Genomic DNA, 22,253 nt, shown 5'->3' with positions numbered 1-22,253 from the left:
TATTCTTTTAAAATGTTTTCCGGATTTCATATCATATAAACACCAAATCCCAGCATGCATTGCGGCTAAAACATCCAATAAGCGAGCTTAAAACCATAGCTGAGGATCTTGGGTAATCGCTCGAAATGCCTACATCTGTTTCCGGTTATTTTTATTTTGAAATTCAGTTCCCGACGGACGCCAAAAAAGCCCGAGATTATGGAATTAAACCAATAAATAAAAGCAAGGATAATTGAGTGTTATTGGTGAGTAAATAACAGTGTGTTATTTTGAAACGATTAACAAATTAGAAGGAAAAAAAGATTTATTTTCCTCACAGACGCCAACAAAAGTCCGAAATTATACGATTTCAAATAAAAGCAATAACTGTGGCTTGATATTGAGTAAGAACATGTTTTTATGAACCACACAGCTCCCGGTCTCCCACGACCCGACCGGAGAAAAAGACGTGCTGCAGGCAGTAGAAATACATTGCTTTTAAAATCGTGCTGTGCAACACGAAAAAAAGGGGCAAATCGTGTTGGTGAACACGAATCAATAGATTAAAAATCGTGTTGGTGAACACGAAATGCCGTGAGACTTGGTTGGAAGGAACTCCAGTGTCACATGACTTCATATCAACATAGCTAAGCTAAAGGCAGCTAATGTTGGTGAAGTTTAGTAGTCTCATTTAGTCACTTGAAAGCTTTAATACTCACCAGAGGGGGATATACTGTACTCATATATTTATGTGGAGGTAAAGAATGTTAAAGTCTATTGTGTTACCCACATATCTACAACCAAAACATTGCATTGACTTCCCTAACAGAATTGCTGGGCTTTAAGACTCTTTCCTGCAGCTCTCTATAAAGAAACACATGGCATTTGCTTAAAGAAACCAAATTAGTGTCTGTGTGATTATAATCATTAAGAATGGCTCAGTTTTCAGGCAGGGTTTACTAGATGGGAGTCTCAGAAAAGAGAAAAAAGCAGCATTCCTCCTCTGCTTTACGAGGATGTGCAGACTGCTGAGACAGGTCTGCCTGCCTCCTGCTTTCATTTTAGTCTTTTGTCTTTTCCTTTAGTTTTATAAGGCCTCTGAGAACTTTCTTATTACAAACACTTCATGAAGTGGTATTTTGAATTCTCATTAAATTATTTTCTTTCAGTCCGAGTGTCTTGTCTGATTTGTTTGGTCATTAGTTAGTAGTGGTTCACTGAAGTTTCAGTTTTCTATGTTGTGGAATCCAATCATAAGGTGTCTGTTTTCTGAGCATCTTTTAAAGAAGGAAGATACTGTAAATGCTAATAAAAAATACCATAAAACTGAATTCATTTACATCAAATGTACTTTATTCAAGTGGTTTTCAGTCTGGCGTCACGGTCTGTGAACGGCCTTACTTCCAAAAGATGTAATCAGTATGATTGCGGGATCACATGTGTCTGAATCACGGTGGATAAAGAGGATACAGCATTGGAGGAAGGGCTGTGTTCAAGCCCAAAGTTACTCGGTGGCTTATGAAACCAGAAAAGTTGACTGTATTTGCTGCATTCACTTTCTTAGAGTTCAAAACGTTTGGTTAAATATTGGGTATTCTGGGACTGACAGACATTACACAGGAGTAAAAGGTACATAATAAATGTGAGCAACTGACCCCTTTACAGACTATATTACCTCAAAGTGAATGTATCTACAGTGTACATGTTTTGTGCATTGCTTTTAAGTTATCCAGTCTGATAAAAAAAACATTCATTGGTGACTACAGTGTATGTAAACTTCAGATTCATGTGTTTAAAGTTCAAATCATGTTCTCTGTGTTATCTCCCTGTTTGTATATTCATTATTTGAACATACAGAGCAGTTTGCTTTGATTTTCCACCGGTGCAGGTAAGACCAGGACACACATTCAACTCCCACCTCCTGCTTTCCAGTAAAACACAGAGCCCAGCAGATTTCACAGGAACGTCAGCAATGAACAAACAGAGCCGATCAATAAGCAGAGTAGTGGAGAGCCTGGCACCCTCTGAGCCTCCGACCACTTTCAGCCGGGTGATACATTCTGAGGTAAATCAAAGCTCTACATCTCATCTCAGCTATTTTACAGCCTCAAATTCTCTGCAAGAATAAAGGGATAGGCTGGGTGTCCCTGAAAAATTATGTTTGTGCTGAAGTCAGCACTTGCAACAACTAGAACACAGAGAAAGTCTTTATTGTCCCTGAGGGGAATTTGACTAGTGCAACATCTTCTTCAAGAACAATCTGACTGCTGCCGGGAAATGAAAGGGAGGAGGTTATTCTTTTGTGTTTTAACAAAAACAGGAGTGCAGTAAATGATGCATTTTCACTCTATTTGTATTTATTATAATGACGAACGAATGCCTGAAGAAATTCCTTTTCTTTGTCAAGGTAATTCTGCACAAAATGGCGTTTTTTAAGTCTTGGCAGGGTAGATATCTGCCTTGTCCCTACTCTCTAGCTCCTATTCAACTTTTAATGTCATGGTTTTTACATATTGACTTGACCCCTGGATAGCAGACTCCACCATTTCCCCTCATTGATTCTCCATGTGTCGACCAGACAACAATCTCAGAGAAAAGTAAGGGAGGCGGTGTTTATTTCATAGTCAACAACATGTGGTACTTAGATGTAGAGATTGTCCCTCTACAACTGTAGAGCACATCATGATCGGATGATAGTTTGTTGTGTTTACATTCTGTTACACGCTGACAACTAGGGGTGGGCGATACCACAAAATCTGGATTCGATCCGATACCAAGTATTTCAGGGCCAGTATCACCGATACCGATATCGATACTTTTTAAATGAAAAGAGTCTTATGTACTTTCATATAGGAGAGAGCTGCTTGACATGATTTTTTAGCTGAAAGCATCATAGACTAGATCTGAATTCATTTTTATGAATAAAGACTGGACAGTTTTTATAGACAAATAAACGTTTTACTTTTGCAAATTTAAAGTGCAAACATGAAAAATAACAATACAAAGTGGCCAGAGTAGCGAACTGTCTTCTTGCACACATCACAGTTCGCTAAGTTTTAATTATCAGTTGTGAAATTGCTCCAGCCATCATGCGCATGTGTGTGTTGCACTCGCAAGTCGCTGGCTGCTGCTGTCCTGCCCTGCTGGCTGCTGTGAGTCAGTTTGCTAATCGACGTTCAGGCAGGGAGCGCGCTGAGATTGCGCGAGCCTCGAGGAGAGGAGAAGAAAAGACCGCATATACTTGTGTTCGTCTGCACCAGAGCCATGATGATATAATAGAATCTATCTATATGGTGCTGGTCTGCACATAAAAAAGTATAAAAGTATCAATCCTATTGGCTCTAGTATCGATATTTTGAAACGTAACGTAATGTCGGAAGTATCGATATTTTGGGATCGATCCGCCCACCCCTACTGACAACAACAACACAGCGCTGGAGAAGCTGTATGGTATTGACCTTACTTTCGATTTTAATTTTAACAGCGGCAACAGGAAAAAGTCCCGCTGAGATACTATCACTAGATCATTTCAATAGCGGTGCAAACACACTGGACCATGTTTATTCACCTTTCCAGGAATAGTAGGACCTCCCTACCTCACTTTTGCAAATCAGACCACATCTCACTTTCCTGTATGAGCAAACTGTCCTCAACGTTCCATGAAAGTCACCTGAAAAGCAGGAGAGGCGGAGGTGGTAATCTACACCTGGCATGTATCTGGATGACCTCTAAAACTCACAGCGCATGCAGCCTTTTTGGACATAGTGTGTTCTAAGCGATATCTATGTCGCAGTCATCAAAAAAAAGTGGCTGCGTGGCTCTCTGAGGAGAACAAGGTCCAGATATGTAGCACCTTCACTTCCTGACACCCTCAGGGGTAAGACAACAAAAAGCAGGTGCAGAGATCTGGGCCATACGCTGCACTGCAATAACAAGTTAAAGAGACCAAAGAGAGACTTGTGGAGGAAGTCCTTAAGGTGTATGTAGGGCAGGTGTGTTTCAGGAGTGTGTTCTATGTGCAGCTGTCAGTTAATGATGGGAGGATGCACAAAATAGTGGGAGGCGTCTAATGGAGTAGACAGATCTAACAGGTGGTCCTGATACTTCATAATAAATCCATTAACATCCTGCTATTTTTTGTTCTAATCCGACCAAAACTTGACCCAGTTTAAGCTTAAAGCTATATGTGATCTACTATCAGGATATATGTGCAGCTATCATGCCTCCAAAGGTGAACAAGACGACTGCTAGCTTATCCAGTAGCACAGTTGAGGCTAATGATCAACACAACAACATGCTCGAGGACATCCGCAGAATTGTAAGGGAAGTGATTCAAGATGAAGTTTCCTCGCTCAAGACAGACTTGCAATTGCCCCAGTAAGAGCTGAATTGGATGATTGTAAGACTCAACTTGCTGATCATGAGGGAGGTTTAAACACCCTGGCCGCCCGGATTGATTCTCTCGAAGCCCGCAGTACTCAGCTAGCTAAAGACAATGCTAAATTACAATTGAAAATGGAAGACCTGGAGAATAGAGGGAGACGTTGCAATCTACGTATTGTTGGAATACCAGAAGGCTTCGCAAGGCAAATGTCAGATAGGCACGACTGCGGATCACTTTCGGCAGTGAGACGAGGATTTCCGACTCTCCCCAATCCGCGATGGAATACTACACTACAAGGATAAAGCCTACCGCCGAATATATGTGAACATTTGTGCTGTTTGTGCCAGGCGGGTTGTCTGTTAAATCAAGGGGTTGTTTACTACGGACTGGAAATCGGGATTGGAATGCTCAGGGTGGATGAGACCATAGGTAATGGAAACGCTCACTACAGGGACGTTGTTTGAGCCGGGATAACTTACTGTTTGTGCTATCTTCCTATAGTCATTTATCTAGAGAATTACGCTGCTTATTCCTAGAAAATGGGTCTTCCTTTCTTTCTTTTTTCGTGATCATATTCCTTGTAACGTTTAAACAGACTTTTCATTCACGGGAGCTTTTGAGACTCTTTCCCTGAGATCTCCACCTGCAGGTTTGGCCTGTCTTGTTCACCTGTTGCTTCAGTTCGAGTTGAACTTCAGTAACTACTAAATGAATGTATCTGTTCATGTTTAAAGCATCTTATCTCACTTCTAATAGTAGCAGGTGCTCACAAAATCATACAGATAGCATATAAGCAAAACTTATTTGTGAGAGGGTTTAGCTTTACAATTATTTTGCACATGTCTTGTTTTATGTGATTATTGTTTTTAGCTTAGAATAAGGATACTCGAGGAGTTCACTGCTGGATAAGCACATTCTGTTAACTAAGGACCGAAAGTGGTTAGATATTGAGGTAATGGCGGTTAGAGTAAAGCTTGTTAAGCTTTGGGAAATACACTGTTTGTTTAAGGGAAAATGGGAGAACAATGTGTGATAAATGTTTTCTTTTTTGTGTGTTTTATAGTCTGTTTTTCTTTTGTTTTCTTCTCATGGTTTCTGCTATGAATGCTCTAGAGCAGTGTTTCTCAAACTTTTTCATACCAAGGACCACTTAACCAATAAAAAAACACTGGCGGACCACCTAACTCCACAAACATCCAAATATTCGTTTTTCTTGAACAGATTACAAATCGCCTGAAAATGGTACAAACAAGTGGCAACATGTGTGATGAAGGTGTTGCGCTGTGCTATATCATGCAAAATGCACTTTTGTACGTCTTTTATACATGAATAGGTGTCCCCGGTGTGTCAGGGAACTCACCAAGTGTCAGAAAACACAACCCTCTCTCTTTTCCTCCATACCCAAATCTCTAAAAACGAAGCTGATACAGATTTGAATTGTTCTGACGTCAGAAAAGTGGTGCTCCGCCTATATGGGCAACTCTCCACCTATCAGGGGAATGGGGGGTTGGGCCATGGCCAGCCATTGCCGCTCGAAAGCGCTGGAGACGCTGTTGTACATATTCCAGGCCTGTAAGTGGCACTGTAGTCTGCCACAAAAGCAGCGAAGAAGACTTCCCGCGCATGGTTGCCCTTCTGTTTATTCTCCGCTCCTGCTGCTGTAATTTTCTCCGGTTAGTCCACCAGCAGATGACAAACACCCACCTCCCCGCCTTGTCCAAGGGACGAGGGGACTGCGGCAGAGTTTCAGTTAGATTTTTTTTTCTTCCGGTCAACATGTCCGTTAAAGTTTTAAATCTTCCGGACAAAATTTGAAAAGTGCCGGTAAAAAGGTCTTCTTTGTTATTTATTGAGCTTTAAAACAAATGAATAATGACTCTATATAATCATATAACTATAAAACACGGAGGACGAAGCCTCTCTTTTCCTCCCCCTCTTCTGAGAGACCAGCAGCTGATCTCAAAGCGCATGCTCCCCTCTCCTGCAGGGGGGCGTGGTCAGCTGCAGCTCATTTGCATTAAAGCTATGTCACAGAATCAGCCCTTACAAAAACAGAGCTGGAAAAGAGCAAATAGAGCGAAATGAGGCAAGGCTCAAATGCATGATCTGTTTGGTATTTTGAAAAAAAAAAACTTCACAGACATGTTTTGTATGGCCCTACAATATATTTGTCAAATATAGCATGATAGGCCCACTTTAAATGTATTTATTTATATCAAATGTGAAATGTTACCAATATACTCACCGACCACTAGGGTGCGCTCACGGACCACACTTTGGGAACCCTTGCTCTAGAGTACGGTCATATTTTAGCACCTTAATCTATGACCAGCTTGCACTTCAGCTCTCCATTCTTTCAGTAAGAAATCTTCAATGACGACTCCATCTACCCGCCCCGGGGTGTATGGCTGCCCGGTCAACTTTATCAGCTGGAACTGTAAGGGCCTTAATCAACCTGTAAAGCGTAAGAAAGTCCTCTCCTATCTTCAGAACCTCCAGGTAAATATTGCATTTCTCCAGGAAACACATTTAAGGATTTCAGACCATTCAAAACTTAAAACTCAGTGGGTGGGTGAGGTGTATCACTCCAAATCCAATGGTAAAGCTTGAGGCACTGCTACACTTATTCACAAATCTGTACCCTTTGTCGTATCTCAGATCACTGAAGAATGGTCGATATGTTATGGTATCGGGCTCACTGTATAACACACCCTTAACTCTTATTAATGTTTACGCTCCGAACTGTGATGATTATATGTTTGTTAATGAGCTATTCTTAAATGTGCCTGTTGCTGAGGGTCACCAATTGATAGTGGGAGGAGACATGAATTGTGTTCTAGACCCAAAGTTAGACCGCTCTTCAGCACGACCTGTGCAGTTAACAAAATGTGTATTGGGTCTGCAGTCACAATTAGAAACTCTGGGAGCCGTAGATGCGTGGCGCTTCCTCTTCCCGTCAGCTAGGCAGTATTCTTTCTTTTCCCCTGTACCCCAATCGTACTCACGCATTGATTACTTTTTTATTGACAAACGCCTTCTTCCGATGGTAAATAATTGCTCATACATTGAACAAAAATATAAACGCAACACTTTTGTTTTTGCTCCCATTTTTCATGAGATGAACTCAAAGATCTAAAACATTTTCTATATACACAAAATAACCATTTCTCTCAAATATTGTTCACAAATCTGAAAAAATCTGTGATAGTGAGCACTTCTCCTTTGCCGAGATAATCCATCCCACCTGACCAACCTGATCTCACCAGAATGCGTGACTCCACCACGACTCCTTAACACCACAATGCGTGGTGGAGTCACGAACTTTGTTACATTTGCGTGTCGGCACCACGCAAACAACCCCAATGTAAAGTGAATGAGGCTCCTTTGTCGTGGTGCACACACGCATTTCTACAACGTGCATTGTGTGTAATGCAACTGTTATTTTTATTAAATTAGTTAGTTTTTAAGGAAGGCCAGAGCTTCAGCTGTGTCAAATAGATTGTTCCCTTCAGTTAACGTTATTTAAAAGATAATGATCATGTCCCCTGTATTGTATTACGAGCGTCCATTCCCATTGGATAACGGAGAATTTTACACCCGGAAGTAAGTAGCCTATTCTCCTTACTGTCGATTGATTTTACAGTGATATCTGCACTACTCATCGACTAAAAAACACCAAATTGTCCTTGTTAATTACACAACATTGATTGGTTTGAATTGTGTACAATGCTTTTGTATTTTCCCCCTTCGATTCGGAGAAACAAATATATTTTCGGAGTTTTTGGGCGGCAGAAGACACTACACTACCCAGAATCCTCAGCTATCGTTTGGGACTACACCATGTGCTTAGCTTGACAAACCCCGTGATCAGTCCTCAACCTCTGTGATTGGATGCGCGACGTTTACACAGAGCGTCCAAAAGGACTTTGAAATGGAATGAAACCCATCTACGGCACACTATTCAAAACAGGAATTGAACGTGTCCTACCCCCCTCCCCCCCTTAGGTCACAGGCTCCTCCAACAGTGCTACGCAATAAAACAGATGCACAGAAAAAATAGTGAAATAGTGCAATAAGAGTCTATACAAGTGATTGGAATATGATATATTAGATAAATAATTTCTAAGTAGCAGCCAGATGAATGTTATTTCTAAGTTCAGGTGTTTAATAGTCTTCTGGCCTGTGGGATGAAGCTGTCTCTGTGTCTGGTGGTTTTAGTCCGAATGCTGTGGTACCGCCTGCCAGACTGCAGCAGACAGAACCGTTTGTGGCTGGGGTGATGGTGGTCTTTTATAATCCTGAGGGCTTTCTTTAAGGTTAACCTGGTATTTTTAATCCACTACATTTATTTTAGTTACTTTACAGATTTGGATTAATGATGTGAAATATAAACAGCCCTTAAATCAGACTTTAGTTACACCTGAATGAAATTCAGTGAAGGTGATTGTCAAGTGCCAACAATCAGGCGAGATATTTGATAGTTGGTGCTTGAGAAGACTACATATTTATCTGCAGATCCGTTTAAAGCATATTTATTACTCGTTATTCTCTAATAGTTCATTAAAGACTGTATATAATTGCTATTTTGCACATCCCTTTCAAGATTTCAAGATTTTCTAAGGTTTATTGACATATCATGGTTTATTGACATATCATATACACAACAGTGTAGTTATGCAATGAATGAACAACTTGGGTCACAGGTTCATCAACAGTGCATTACAAGACATCTATCAATGTGTGTATACTTCCACCATTACACTGTCGTATTCTGCACATTTCTTTAATTAAAGCCTTATTAGTTAGCACATCCTCCTATCAGGCACTAAACTGTTTTACTCTAGATATCATTTGAGTATCTTCTTGATATTTTCTATTCTATATTTATATAATTGACCTTCTACTTTCCCACTATTTTGTATGTACTCTTAATATTTGAATGTTTTCATAAAATATAACACATTCAAAAGTGCGTTACAAAAATGAAAGACATTAAGAAAAAGGCATTTTAAACAGTCATTAAAAAGCAACACAATCTTCCTGCATTGCAATTACTCTAAACGTGTAATAACGTGCTTTAACCAGTAGGTGGTTTGGGTTAAAAGGCTGTCAAGTTTACAGTGTTAACAAAATAAAATATACTGCTGTTTCCGGTTTAGTTTACGACGAATATTATTTTGTTATTGTTTTGATATTTGTAACACAAAAGTGATGGAAAAAACCCATAGCAACCAAAAAAAGATGGTCCCATGACCCAGTCGTCTAGTAGTTAATAAAAAACAATAATATCAAAACAAAATATTACTACTAACTTTATTGTGAAATTAAAACAGAACGGTAAAAGAATAGTTTCCGGTGTATTCTGATGCCCGATCTCTGTAGATAAATAAAGAACTAAGACAGATGTGTAATATTTAATGCAGCCAAACCATTTATTACAATGCATTCATGTGATGACTATCAAAGAGTAAAGCAAGCACTGCTGAATAAAGTATGATTTTCTCTTTTACGAAACGTTTTTTTTCATATGGAATGCAGTTGGAGGTCAACCAATCAAAGAACTTGAGGACTGATCACGGGGTTCATGGTGTAGTCCCAAACGATAGCTGAGGATTCTGGGTAGTGTAGTGTCTTCTGCCGTCCAAAAACTCCGAACAAATATTTGTTTCTCCGAATCGAAGGGGGAAAATACAAAAGCATTGCACACAATTCAAACCAATCAATGTTGTGTAATTAACAAGGACAATCTGGTGTTTTTTAGTCGATGAGTAGAGCAGATATCACTGTAAAATCAATCGACAGTAAGGAGAATAGGCTACTTACTTCCGGGTGTAAAATTCTCCGTTATCCAATGGGAATGGACGCTCGTAATACAATACAGGGGACATGATCATTATCTTTTAAATAACGTTAACTGAAGGGAACAATCTATTTGACACAGCTGAAGCTCTGGCCTTCCTTAAAAACAAACTAATTTAATAAAATTAACAGTTGCATTACACACAATGCACGTTGTAGAAATGCGTGTGTGCACCACGACAAAGGAGCCTCATTCACTTTACATTGGGGTTGTTTGCGTGGTGCCGACACGCAAATGTAACAAAGTTCGTGACTCCAGCACGCATTGTGGTGTTAAGGAGTCGTGGTGGAGTCACGCATTCTGGTGAGATCAGGTTGCACCTGACAGGTGTGGCATATCAATATGCTGATTAGACAGCATGATTATTGCACAGGTGAGCCTTAGGCTGGCCACAATAAAAGGCCACTCTAAAATGTTCAGTTTTATCACACAGCACAATGCCACAGATGTCGCAAGTTTTGAGGGAGCGTGCAATTGGCATGCTGACAGCAGGAATGTCCACCAGAGCTGTTGCCCGTGAATTGAATGTTCATTTCGCACAGGTGTGCCTTAGGCTGGCCACAATAAAAGGCCATTCTGAAACGTGTAGTTTTGCTTTATTGGGGGGGTCTAGGGGGGTCCGAAAACCAGTCAGTATCTGGTGTGAGGGGTAGGATTAGGGTTAGGTTGGGGAAGAGCGCAGGGCTCCGGAGGAGCCCTGCGTGGTGCACTGGCTCTCGGTAGATAGGTGTTTAAAAAACATTAAAAACCTCCGTAAACATAAACCTTATAAAAACCCTTTCAAAAGCATCATAAAAGCTCCGTGAGGACAAGACCGTTTCAGATGAATGGTTAAAAAGTGCAGAGTGGAGCCGGACCACGGAACGGCGGCAGAGAATGCCCAAAAAGCAGATCTCCCCGTCCCAGGATCTGGAGGGTGGTGTGTGTGAGTGTGTGTGTGTGTGTGTGTGTGTGTGTGTGTGTGTGTGTGTGTGTGTGTGTGTGTGTGTGTGTGTGTGTGTGTGTGCGTGCGTGCGTGCGTGCGTGCGTGCGTGCGTGCGTGCGTGCGTGCGTGTATCGATGTATCTACGTGTGTGTGCGTGTGCGGAGCTTGTCCCAATGGAATCTATAAAGCACCCTAAATGATAGGGGGATCTAAAATGGCCAATTTAAAAGTGATTCCAGTTCTATTAGTAAAAGCCGTGCATGGTAGTGTAAGTGCAGTTAAAACACAAGTGCAATGATACAAATATAAATAATTAAAACATTCTCCCCAGTAATATGAATTTAAAAAGTAAAGGGAGTGTTACAATTAACTAATAATAATAAAATAAAGGAAGGCACACCGGGTTAGTAAAATCGTATATAATGAACTGGATGTCACTGAAAAACAGAAACCATTAAAATCGAGGTCGGGTAAGTTTAAAAGATTCCAAAGGGTAGCCGTTTTTTATTTAAAAGGGTGGCAGGTAGGTGAAGAGTTCCCCTCTGCGGGTGGTTTCCCGGCCTCCAGGTAATAAAATAATTTAAAATAAATATAAATAAACAAATAAAAGCGTCCCTCCTCATGTGGCTTTGATCATTTTCAGATAAAAACATACACATAAATACATTTAAAATTATAAAACATGTAAGAAGTAATAAAAACATAAATATGAACACCATTAAGATAAATAGGATAGTGCTGAAAACATGCGATAAAAATGTAGCACACCAATAAAAAAAGTCCAGATGAGGAGGATCTATAAATAATTAATAAATAAATAAATATAAGTGCTAAAATACGTGGAGGGCGGATTAAAACAGTTGTTTAATTCTGAGGCTGATCTCATTGCGTGTTTCCCCCACATAGAGTCTCTGGCAGGCCTTGCACCTAATTGCATAAATAGCGTTTTTTGTGTTAGGTGTCAAGGCCTGCCGTACATTGCTCCCCTCTCGAGAGAAGGGATTGAAAACGTGGGGGAGGCGAACAAAACCAACCTCAGAGACCCGAGGCGCCTCCCTATAGTTTTGATGCTTTTATTTAATTTTGTGTGGACCAGGAGGTCCTGGGGATTTTTATTACGTCGGTAGGCGGAGATCAGCCGGCACGGTCGCAGCACGTCACAGCCGCCCCTGGCCCCCTCAAAATTGGCCTTTAGTTTGCCTAAAAGGCTAGTCAGGCTCCCTGAGTAGGTTGTGATGAGGGGGACCAGGGCAGGGCCGGACGGCCGGGCGGAGATGTCTCTGTATTTCTCCATGAAGGTGCGGCTGACCTCCGCCTTAATGCTTCTAAGCAAGCGCCTCGATCTCAGCGCACTAAAGAGGATTCTGGTAGCCTCCTCCACATCCTCCGCGAGGGTGCATATCCTGTGGAAGCGGATCAGCTGGGACTTAATCAGGCCTCTGTACGTGTGCCCAGGGTGATAGCTGGTTTTATGGAGGAGTGCGTGGCGATCTGTGTCCTTAAAGAAAACCCTGGTGGTGAGTGTCTTGCTGTGGTCGCTGGAGCTGCGGAAAAACACCCCAGTGTCGAGGAACTCCACAGTGTGTGTATTTAACTGATGTTTGAGTTTTATTTTAGGGTGATGTGTGTTGAGGATGTCTGAGAAGTTGAGGAAGTCCTGTTCTGTGTGGTGCCAGAGGCCAAAGATGTCATCCAAGTACCGGAAGTACAGAAGGGGTTTGAGGGGGAGTTTAGTAAAGACCGTTTCCTCCCAATGGGCCAGGTAAATATCCGCGTAGGCTGGCGCGTATTTCCGGCCCTTCGCACAACCACACAGCTGGAGGTAGTGGTTATTGTTAAACATAAAATCATTGCGGGTGAGTGTGAGGTGGAGCAACTGAATGATTTGGCTGTCGGGTCTGGATGGGTCTGGGTTTTTATTGAAGGAGTGCTGAATTGCGGTGAGGCCAAGTGGGGTTTCAATGTTGGTATAAAGTGATACTATGTCTATGGAGAAAATGAGACTGTGGCTGGGAAGGGTAGGGGTTAGGGTTAGGGTAATGTTGTGAATTGAGTGGCCCATGGTGGTAATGTTATGGACGGTATGGGCAGGCGTATGTTATGGACGACGAACACAGGCCACTCGATTCACAACATTACCCTAACCCTACCCCTAACCCTAATCCTACCCCTCACGCAAAAATCAGGCATATCTTGCCTCAAAACGATGCAGAAAAACTAGTCCATGCATTTGTTACTTCAAGGCTGGATTATTGTAACTCCTTATTATCAGGGTGTACCAAGAAGTCAGTTAAGTCGCTTCAGCTGATTCAAAATGCTGCAGCTCGTGTACTAACCAGAGTTAGGAAAAGGGACCACATTACTCCTGTTCTGGCTGCCTTATACTGGCTCCATATAGAACACAGGATAGAATTTAAAATTCTTATTCTTGCCTACAAAGCCCTTAATGGGCAGGCGCCATCTTACCTTAAATAACTCATTATACCCTACTGTCCTACTAGGGCATTGCGTTCCAAGAATGCAGGGTTGTTGGTTGTTCCTAGAATCTCTAAAAGTACAATGGGAGCCAGAGCCTTTTCTTATCAAGCTCCACTTTTGTGGAATCAGCTTCCAGTTTGTGTTCGGGCGGCAGACACCCTATCCGTATTTAAGAGTGCGCTTAAGACCTTCCTTTTTGATAAAGCTTATAGTTAGGGCTGATTAGATTCAGCCCCTAGTTTTGCTGCTATAGGCTTAGTTTGTCGGAGGACACCTTACTTCTTCCTTCTCTCTGTCTGTACCTGTGTACTCTCATGTTCAGAATAACCCAGCTTCCCCCAAATTTCTTTTTGGTGTCTATATACGCCGGGATCCGGAGTCATGGCTGATCCTGTTGCTGTGGTCCTGAGTCCTAGATCGCGAGCCCTGGATCCTGAGTCCTGGATCCTGAGTCCTGCATCCTGAGTCCTGGATCCTGGATCCTGAGCCCTGAATCCTGAGTCGTGGCTGTGCCTGTTGCTTTGGTCCTGGATCCTGAGTCCTGCATCCTGAGTCCTGCATCCTGAGTCCTGGATTTCGAGTCGTGGCTGAACCGGTCTCTGCGGTCCTGCCTGACTCTCATCAGACTACTTCCCTGATGGCTCCCACAGGATTGTTGACATCCTTGTGGATTAATCTTCTTATTATAGACACATGCATTTCCAAACATTTGGACTACCTATGTTGTAAATGTATTATCTTTTCAATTTACACACGGCATCTATTGCACGTCTGTCCGTCCTGGGAGAGGGAACCCTCCTCTGATGCTCTCCCTGAGGTTTCTCCCATTTTAAACTGAGGGGTTTCTTTGGAAGTTTTTCCTTGTATGATGTGAGGGTCCAAGGACAGAGGGTGTCATATTGTCATACTGTTATTCTGTAGAAACATGTAACATTTGTGATATTGGGCTATATAAATAAACATTGATTGATTGATTGATTGATTGATTGATTGATTGATTGATTGATTGATTGATTGATTGGTTGATTGATTGATTGATTGATTGATTGATTGATTGATTGATTGATTGATTGATTGAAGGTAATAGTAATTGATATTGTTTACTCCTCCAACCTTTCTTGTTACCACATGGCAGACATTTTGAATTTTATATATATAAAAATATATACCTCTAACGCCCACTCTTTGATATTATTAACCCTTGAATCTAACTTAAAAGTCCCTATTATACTCTTCTAGGACACGTGAAGAGTATGTCTTCTAGGACACGTGACTCATTTTTCTTGTCAAGTCACTTTACCTCCAATAATAGACACACATGCAGTCCTGTTGAAGAGGAAGTACCTGTCTGTCTAATAATTATACAATTGGCCAATGTATCTAACCCGTTCCAAATGTATGATTATTAATTGAATTTTAATTACAATTTGTTGATATACAGATAAATAAAAGTAATCAGAAATCTAACAGCTTATTTCTTTCTTAATATCTCCACAATCACTTGAAAATTCCCTCCCAATCACCTTCAAACAGTGAAAGGCTGTCATTTTAGACTGAATCGGATGTACTTGCAGGAGTTTGTTTCTTCTTTGTTGAATGCACCTTGTATGACCTTGTAAGTCACTTTGGAAAACATCGACAGTTAAATTCAATTCAATGGAATGTCGTCTTCGAATCAGGCCAATGACGTTTCCAGTGTGTACTAGCACGTCCCACAGACATACTTTAAAGTATTCTTTAAACATCGCATTCAATATTTGAACAGACACTCTCAAGTCATTTATTTCCTGTCTAGTCGAGTATAAATTCAACACAACAGTGACCTGCGTAGACTCAAGATTTGATTGGAAACGTTTTGCAACAGTTTTTATCAAACGTAAATTAAATCGAAAATTAACAACTTAGTGATTGTCTTGTGTAGATTGTATTGCTTTACTTTTTCTTCTTTAAAAATCAGTCTTAAACTTACCAATGGTGATCTGACTGACACAGCTGTAGAAGGTTCCTGAAGAGGCATTGTAGCTGCTGCTGCTGGGCTCACGGTCTGTGACAGGACACACAAGGTATACGATGGCATCACTTACACTCTGTTATCGAAGAAACCTTACAATGCAACAAAGACATTGTGTTTTGTTTAAAGTGGACCTATTATGCTATATTGGAAACATATATTGTAGGGCCATACCTATACAAAAGATGTCTGTGACGTTTTTTGCTTAAAATACCAAACAGATCAGCCATTTTAGCCATGCCTCATCATACTGCTCATACCCCTCTTTTGCAACCCTGTTGCAAACAGGCTGATACTGCTTTAAATTGAACGTCTGCTTCTAGCCACTCCCCTTTGTAGCGTCACGCAGCTTTCCCCTGCTAGAGATTTATACGGGGAGAAGCTCAGCTAAACGCTGCGGTGATTAAATGCCATGTTATGCTCCTAACCACTTCAAGCTTTATTTTTGAAACAGTATGGTGCTCAAACCTTTCTCTCTCGCAGGGTTTACCACAAGGACATTACGTTACACATATTCTCCCCAGTAAATACATTTGAGTATTGAAAAATGTATTTGCCCACCGGGATGGGAAATAGCAACAATTATTCCACTTGCAAATAATCCAGCTGGACTATTTTCTGGTACAAATAGCCACCCAATAAGTTTGTTACCAGCATTAGCAAAGATAATGGAGAGAATAACTACAAACTACAAGTAGCACAAAATAAGGCAGCACGATGTGCACTGCAGTGCTCCTACAGAACCAGAGTCACTGAAATGCTGGAGACACTGAAATGGTTAACTGTCAGACAGAGGTCAACTTATATTTTGTTAAATGTTGTCAGAAATATTACAGTGACTCACCACATATATTATCACAAAGGTTTATAGCGCAATATGCTCAACATAACTATCAAACACCACATACAATAGAAGGAAGGCTTGTATTACCCAAATCTAAATGAAATATGGGACAGAAAACAGTAATGTACAGAGCCATGATCAGCTGGAACTCTTTACCGGTTCACATCATTCAGGAAAATTCTCAAGTACATTTCAAAAGGTTGCTAAAAAATTATTTAAGTATTATAAAGTACATTTGAATGTGCCTGTAGCTATGTATGCATATATTATTATGTATTATTTGTATTGACTTTTGTTTGGCCTTGGGATGGTGATAATTGAATGACCATTTTAGTTTTCACTTCATACAGCACTGTAAATTTCATGAAATTATTAGCTGTTTTGTTTTGTTTTAATTTTGTTGTATGTATGTTGATGTATGTTTTGTGTGTGTGAGGACCCCAGGAAGAATAGCCAATGCTCATGCTAGTGCTAATGGGGATCCTAATAAAGACAATAAAGCTCCATGGTTAGCTCTGAGTGTTAGCATGCTTTATAATGTAAATACACAGCATCTTAATCCCAAAACACGCTGCGTATTGTTTCTGATACAGCACATATAGCTTGACATGTTCTAAGTGTTTACCGCTAGAACAGTGCCATTATATTGCAGGTCTCCCTTGAAAAAGAGATCTATGATCTTGTGAAGCTGACAGTTGAGCGGCCCGACCAAGCAAGGAGGCAGAGGCAGAACGTCCAAAAATATAAACCGGCGTGGGCATTTATTAAAAACATGGGCACAAAGTTCACCGCCTCAGTCCATAGTGACGAAGCCACCTTCGCCACATTTCCTTCCCCCTCTCCCCCGGAAGCACAGTGTCTCTACAGTCTCGTGGGTCCGGGTCCGCCTCCTCGACCCGCAAACGTTGCTCCTCCTGCTGGTCTCTCGTCTCCTGCTGCCCCAACAGTCGTGGCCCCTGGTCCGTTCCAGGCACAGCCACCCCCAGCCGCGGTTCCTCTCCTTGGTCCCTCCTCTTCCCTCTCGCAATTTTCACCTCCTCACTTGGTCAAATCCCACTTCTGACACCAATTGTGAAGCTGACAGTTGAGCGGCCCGACCAAGCAAGGAGGCAGAGGCAGAACATCCAAAAATATAACCCGGCGTGGGCATTTATTAAAAACATGGGCACAAAGTTCACCGCCTCAATCTGCGGTTCTCCTTTCACCCATCCTGCAGCCACAAGGATCTCACACACACACCCAGCCCTCTCAACAGACAGGGCAACAGAGCCTAAATACCCACACTCCAATCATCACAACAAGACACAGGTGAGGGGGGAGGAGACAACACAGGACACCAGGTGCACACAATCATCAGCCACAGACAACCTATACTGTGCAATCACACCAACAAAGTGCCATATCACCCGGCCTGAAGCCGTCAGTCCATAGTGACGAAGCCACCTTCGCCACAGATCTCAAGGGACCAATCTGATTAAATAAAAGTTTGAAATGAAATGAAAATATGTATTATATATATAACAACTTTACTCTAAGCCTCCAGGTCCTTGGTCCCATAGTATACAGTTCCCCATGAGTCCACTAACCTGGGGGGGTTGAGAAAAGCCATGACCCTGCAGCGTTACACATAAAACCCTAATACTGCAATGTTAGTGCTGTTCCACACATCGAGATGCACAAGGGGAAAAAGCATTGACCTTGCCAGAGCTAAGGCAGGAGTCTGGCAGCTCTAGTGCCGTGGTCTAACCATTTATGATGGGAATTAAATACTCCACTGTGAATAAAAACAGATCAGCAGTGTTGTGAGAATCAGACGATAACCCTGGAAGAAAACCTTTATTGACCCTTATGGTGTACAAGCTAAAATGTCTAAAACAATGTTGTTGATTACTGATATGTTCATGTCCTTGTCTGGATTTATGAAGTGTGTCACCTTTATAGCCATTAGCCCTTTGATAAATGTCCTATGACATTTCACTATATAACTCAAGCAAATGTTGCATAAAGAATTTGGGGGGAATTGTGGCTTGCAACTACACTGACACATAATCAGAAGTTTAATTTACAGATTGGTAAATGGTCATATTACTCTATCCTGTGTACAATTTAGTAAAGCAAAATGAAAAACTATGGCTGCAACAAATGATTATTTTTATTATACAAATAATCTGCACAACATTTTCTCAATTTAAAGGGGACCTATCATGCAAAATGCACTTTTGTACATCTTTTATACATGAATATGTGTCCCCGGTGTGTCAGGAAACTCACCAAGTGTCAGAAAACACAACCCTCTCTCTTTTCCTCCATACCCAAATCTCTAAAAACGGGGCTGCAACGGAGCTGATAAAGATTTGAATTGTTCTGACGTCAAAAAAGGGGTGCTCCGCCTATATGGGCAACTCTCCACCTATCAGGGGAATGGGGGGTTGGGCCATGGCCATTGCCGCTTGAAAGCGCTGGAGACGCTGTTGTACATATGCCATGCCTGTAAGTGGCGCTGTAGTCAGCCACAAAAGCAGCGAAGAAGACTTCCAGCGCATGGTTGCCATGTTTGCCCTTCTGTTTATTCTCCGCTGTGGACGCTCTGGCTCTTTTTCTCCCTCCCCGAGGCAAGCGTATGCTCCTGCTGCTGTTATTCAATGCAATCCCTCCCTCGCTATAATTCTCTCTCGGTAGTTCACCAGCAGATGACAAACACCCACCTCTTCCAAGGGATGAGGGGACCGTGCGGCAGAGTTAAAGTTAGGTTTTTTTTTGCCGGTCAACATGTCCGTTAAAGTTTTAAATCTTCCGGACAAAATTTGAAAAGTGCCGGTCAAAGGTCTTCTTTGTTATTTATTGAGCTTTAAAACAAATGAATAATGACTCTATATAATCATATAAGAATAAAACACGGAGGACGGAGCCTCTTTTTTCCTCCCCCTCTTCTGAGAGCCCAGCAGCTGATCAGAGAACTCCCCTCTCCTGCAGGGGAGGCGTGGTCAGCTGCAGCTCATTTGCATTAAAGCTATGTCACAGAATCAGCCCTTGCAAAAACAGGGCTGGAAAAGAGCAAATGAGGCATGGCTAAAATGCATGATCTGTTTGGCATTTTGAAAAAAAAAAAACGTCACAGACATGTTTTATATATAGGTATGGCCCTAGAATATATTTTTCAAATATAGCATGATATGTCCACTTTAACAATTTGTTGTTTGGACGATAATATTAAGCAAAATAGTTTACTTGTTGACGTCATAAAATGTCTTGTTTTGTCCAACCAATAGTCTCAAACCCAATGAGATTCAGTCAGACCCGGCGGCAGACATACGTCTCTGGGCGGGCATTTGATGTACCAGGGCGGGCCCACCCCGAAACTTACATTTCCCGGGAAAACTGAATTGTGAAAGAGCTGACATGCTGAAAACCCAACGCCTGCAGGGGGGTCTGGGGAGATTCTCCCCCAGGAGATGTTTTGAAATACTAACATAAAATACACATTCTGGTCCTCTCTTGAGAAGAAAAATAAATAAATCTATTACTACACAACATATTTAAAAAAAAAAATGAATGCCATTTCAGTTTTTTGTTACTTTGTTCTGAAAGCTGAACCTGCTGCTCCTCACAGAGAGAAGAGGGAAGAGGCTGTGAATTACTTTACATTGTGGATAAGGGTGGATTGCCCCCATTGTTCTGTGTGTCAAAATGAAAGACAGCCCACACATCAATCATCAAACCGTGGGGTCTTATTTAATTACGTGTTGATTTCTATCAACACGTAATGTTGTATCGATGTATATAGAGATGTACTGTAACTACAGCAAAAATATTCTCCGTCGGGACTTCCTGCCACAACACCACGTCGTTATCTTGATTCTGATTGGCCAGAAGACATTATCAAAGATGTTCTATTGAGAAGACGATCACTACCTGACAAAAGTTTTCAAACCGTTTCTAGTCTTCGGTATTTCCAGACAAGTGACTGCTGAAATCAATCTTACTAACTGCTGTGTGTGCAATTTACTCCGCGCGAGTTGGCGGACTTTATTTAGCTTACTTTAAAATCATTTTTCATGGTGGGGCTAAGCCATTTATTGGTATGGCTGTAGCCTACCCAAGTATACCCTGGCGCCGCCCGCCACTGAACATAATAATAAAACAATTAAAATGTTGTATTCAGTCCTGATTAAAACAGCGGGCCCAAATCCTGGATGGCCGGGCCCAAATCCTGGATGGGCGGGCCCGGCCCCATGGGGCCCGCCCATGACGCCGGGTCTGGATTCAGTGTACAATGATATTAAGCTGAAGAAAACCAGCAAATCCTAACACAACACAAGCTGCAACCAAAGACTTGTCATTAGTTTTTCTTTAAAAAAAAAAGCTTGAATTATCATTCAATTATCCCAATAGTGGCATATTTATTTTCTGTCAATCAATAAATCAATTAATCATTGCAGTTTGACATAATAAGTTATACTTTAAAGGTGAATTCATTAATTGTGTTCTTAGTAGTTAGATGATAAGTTGCCATTAACAATCTCCCACGCAGACGATCGACAGAATTCATCTGTTGACTGAATGTTTCTCATAATTCTGTCATTATGCTGCTGTCAAATCCTTGTCTCAGTACACCAGTCACCTCTGTGGAAACATTGGTATAACTGCCTTTTTTAATTGTCTTTTCAAAATTGACCTAGAGTCTTTAATAAAGCCGATGATGATGATGATGATGATGATGATGATGATGATGATGATGATGATGATGATGATGATGATGATGATGATGATGATGATGATGATGATGGTGGTGGTGATGGTGATGGTGATGATGATGATACTCAGATCTATCTAAGCCGTAACCCACAAACCAGAACACTGTCAAAGGCCTTCAGGACATTCACAAGTTCTTAGTATTAATAGAGATAATGATAATAGGTCAAAAAGATGCAATCACCCAAATAACAAGGAGTCTTGGTTCTACCTTTGAAAACGTATAGTAACATAGACTCTACTCGTTTAAAAAACTAAGTGTTACTTGTTTTATTTTAATTTTTTATTCATTTTCTGCACTTTTGTCGATCATTTTAACTTTTCCTGTTTATATTTGTTAACTCAGAATTTTGTATTGGATTTGTCTTTGTGTGTGAAGTACCTTTTAATGCTTGTACAGAAAAGCTGATTTATAAATAATCAAAGTATTATGAGTTGTCCCAGTCATTACCCACACCATCATTTCAGCCCTCACTCAACAGGGAAACTAGAATAAACTGAGGATGAAATATCAGCCACATAAGCAAACATATGAGATGAAAGTATTGTCAGTGATCACATGTTACCGTTACCTGCAGATCCGGAGGAGAGGCGCGTCGCGATGGCGCGGTGAGGACTGCGCGGACTTCCCGGACAAACCCGCACCACCTCCTCCTGACACTGTACACAGATGACCTGGTTCTCTGTGTTTTCTCCGACCTTGCTGCAGCCCATATGTTCCCCCGTGGCCTGGATCTTCATACCTGCGCTGATCTGACGGACCAGTCGCATGTCTGCTCCTGTCTCATGCTCCAGCATCCTCCTCACCGGCGGCGGTCGCACTTATTACGCATGGCTTCTGCTTGTGAAGGCAACGACTTCTCCCGCATCTTTTAATAAGCGGTGTATGTATGTGTGTATGCTCATCTCCGCTCCGTGTCGTTTCTCGGCTCGTGTCGCGGTGATGTTGCAGTCTTTACGCACGGCTGCGGGCGTGGCTAGCTGTTCCACGTGGTTGGTGAGGTCGCAGTGTCAATTCCT

General features: G+C 41.5%; 1 protein-coding gene across 3 annotated transcripts in view; it reads right to left on the bottom strand.

Annotated features, from left to right (window-relative positions):
- The window catches only part of LOC117439257 (anoctamin-4-like), a 93,013-nt gene extending 70,982 nt beyond the window's left edge, over nucleotides 1-22,031 (bottom strand). For all 3 annotated transcript variants that reach the window (XM_034075106.2, XM_071201761.1, XM_071201762.1), the window contains exons 1-2: nucleotides 21,806-22,031; nucleotides 15,596-15,670 (exon numbers count right to left, since the gene is read on the bottom strand). In XM_034075106.2, coding sequence (XP_033930997.2) covers nucleotides 15,596-15,670; nucleotides 21,806-22,031 — 301 coding nt within the window. The remainder of the gene's footprint in view (nucleotides 1-15,595; nucleotides 15,671-21,805) is intronic.
- Between the last annotated feature and the right edge of the window lie 222 nt (nucleotides 22,032-22,253).

This window comes from Pseudochaenichthys georgianus, chromosome 23 (assembly GCF_902827115.2).
Source record: "Pseudochaenichthys georgianus chromosome 23, fPseGeo1.2, whole genome shotgun sequence".
Taxonomy (NCBI): Eukaryota; Metazoa; Chordata; class Actinopteri; order Perciformes; family Channichthyidae; genus Pseudochaenichthys; species Pseudochaenichthys georgianus.
The sequence above is the reverse complement of the archived record's forward strand: the minus strand, read 5'-3'. Positions and strand labels throughout refer to the sequence as shown.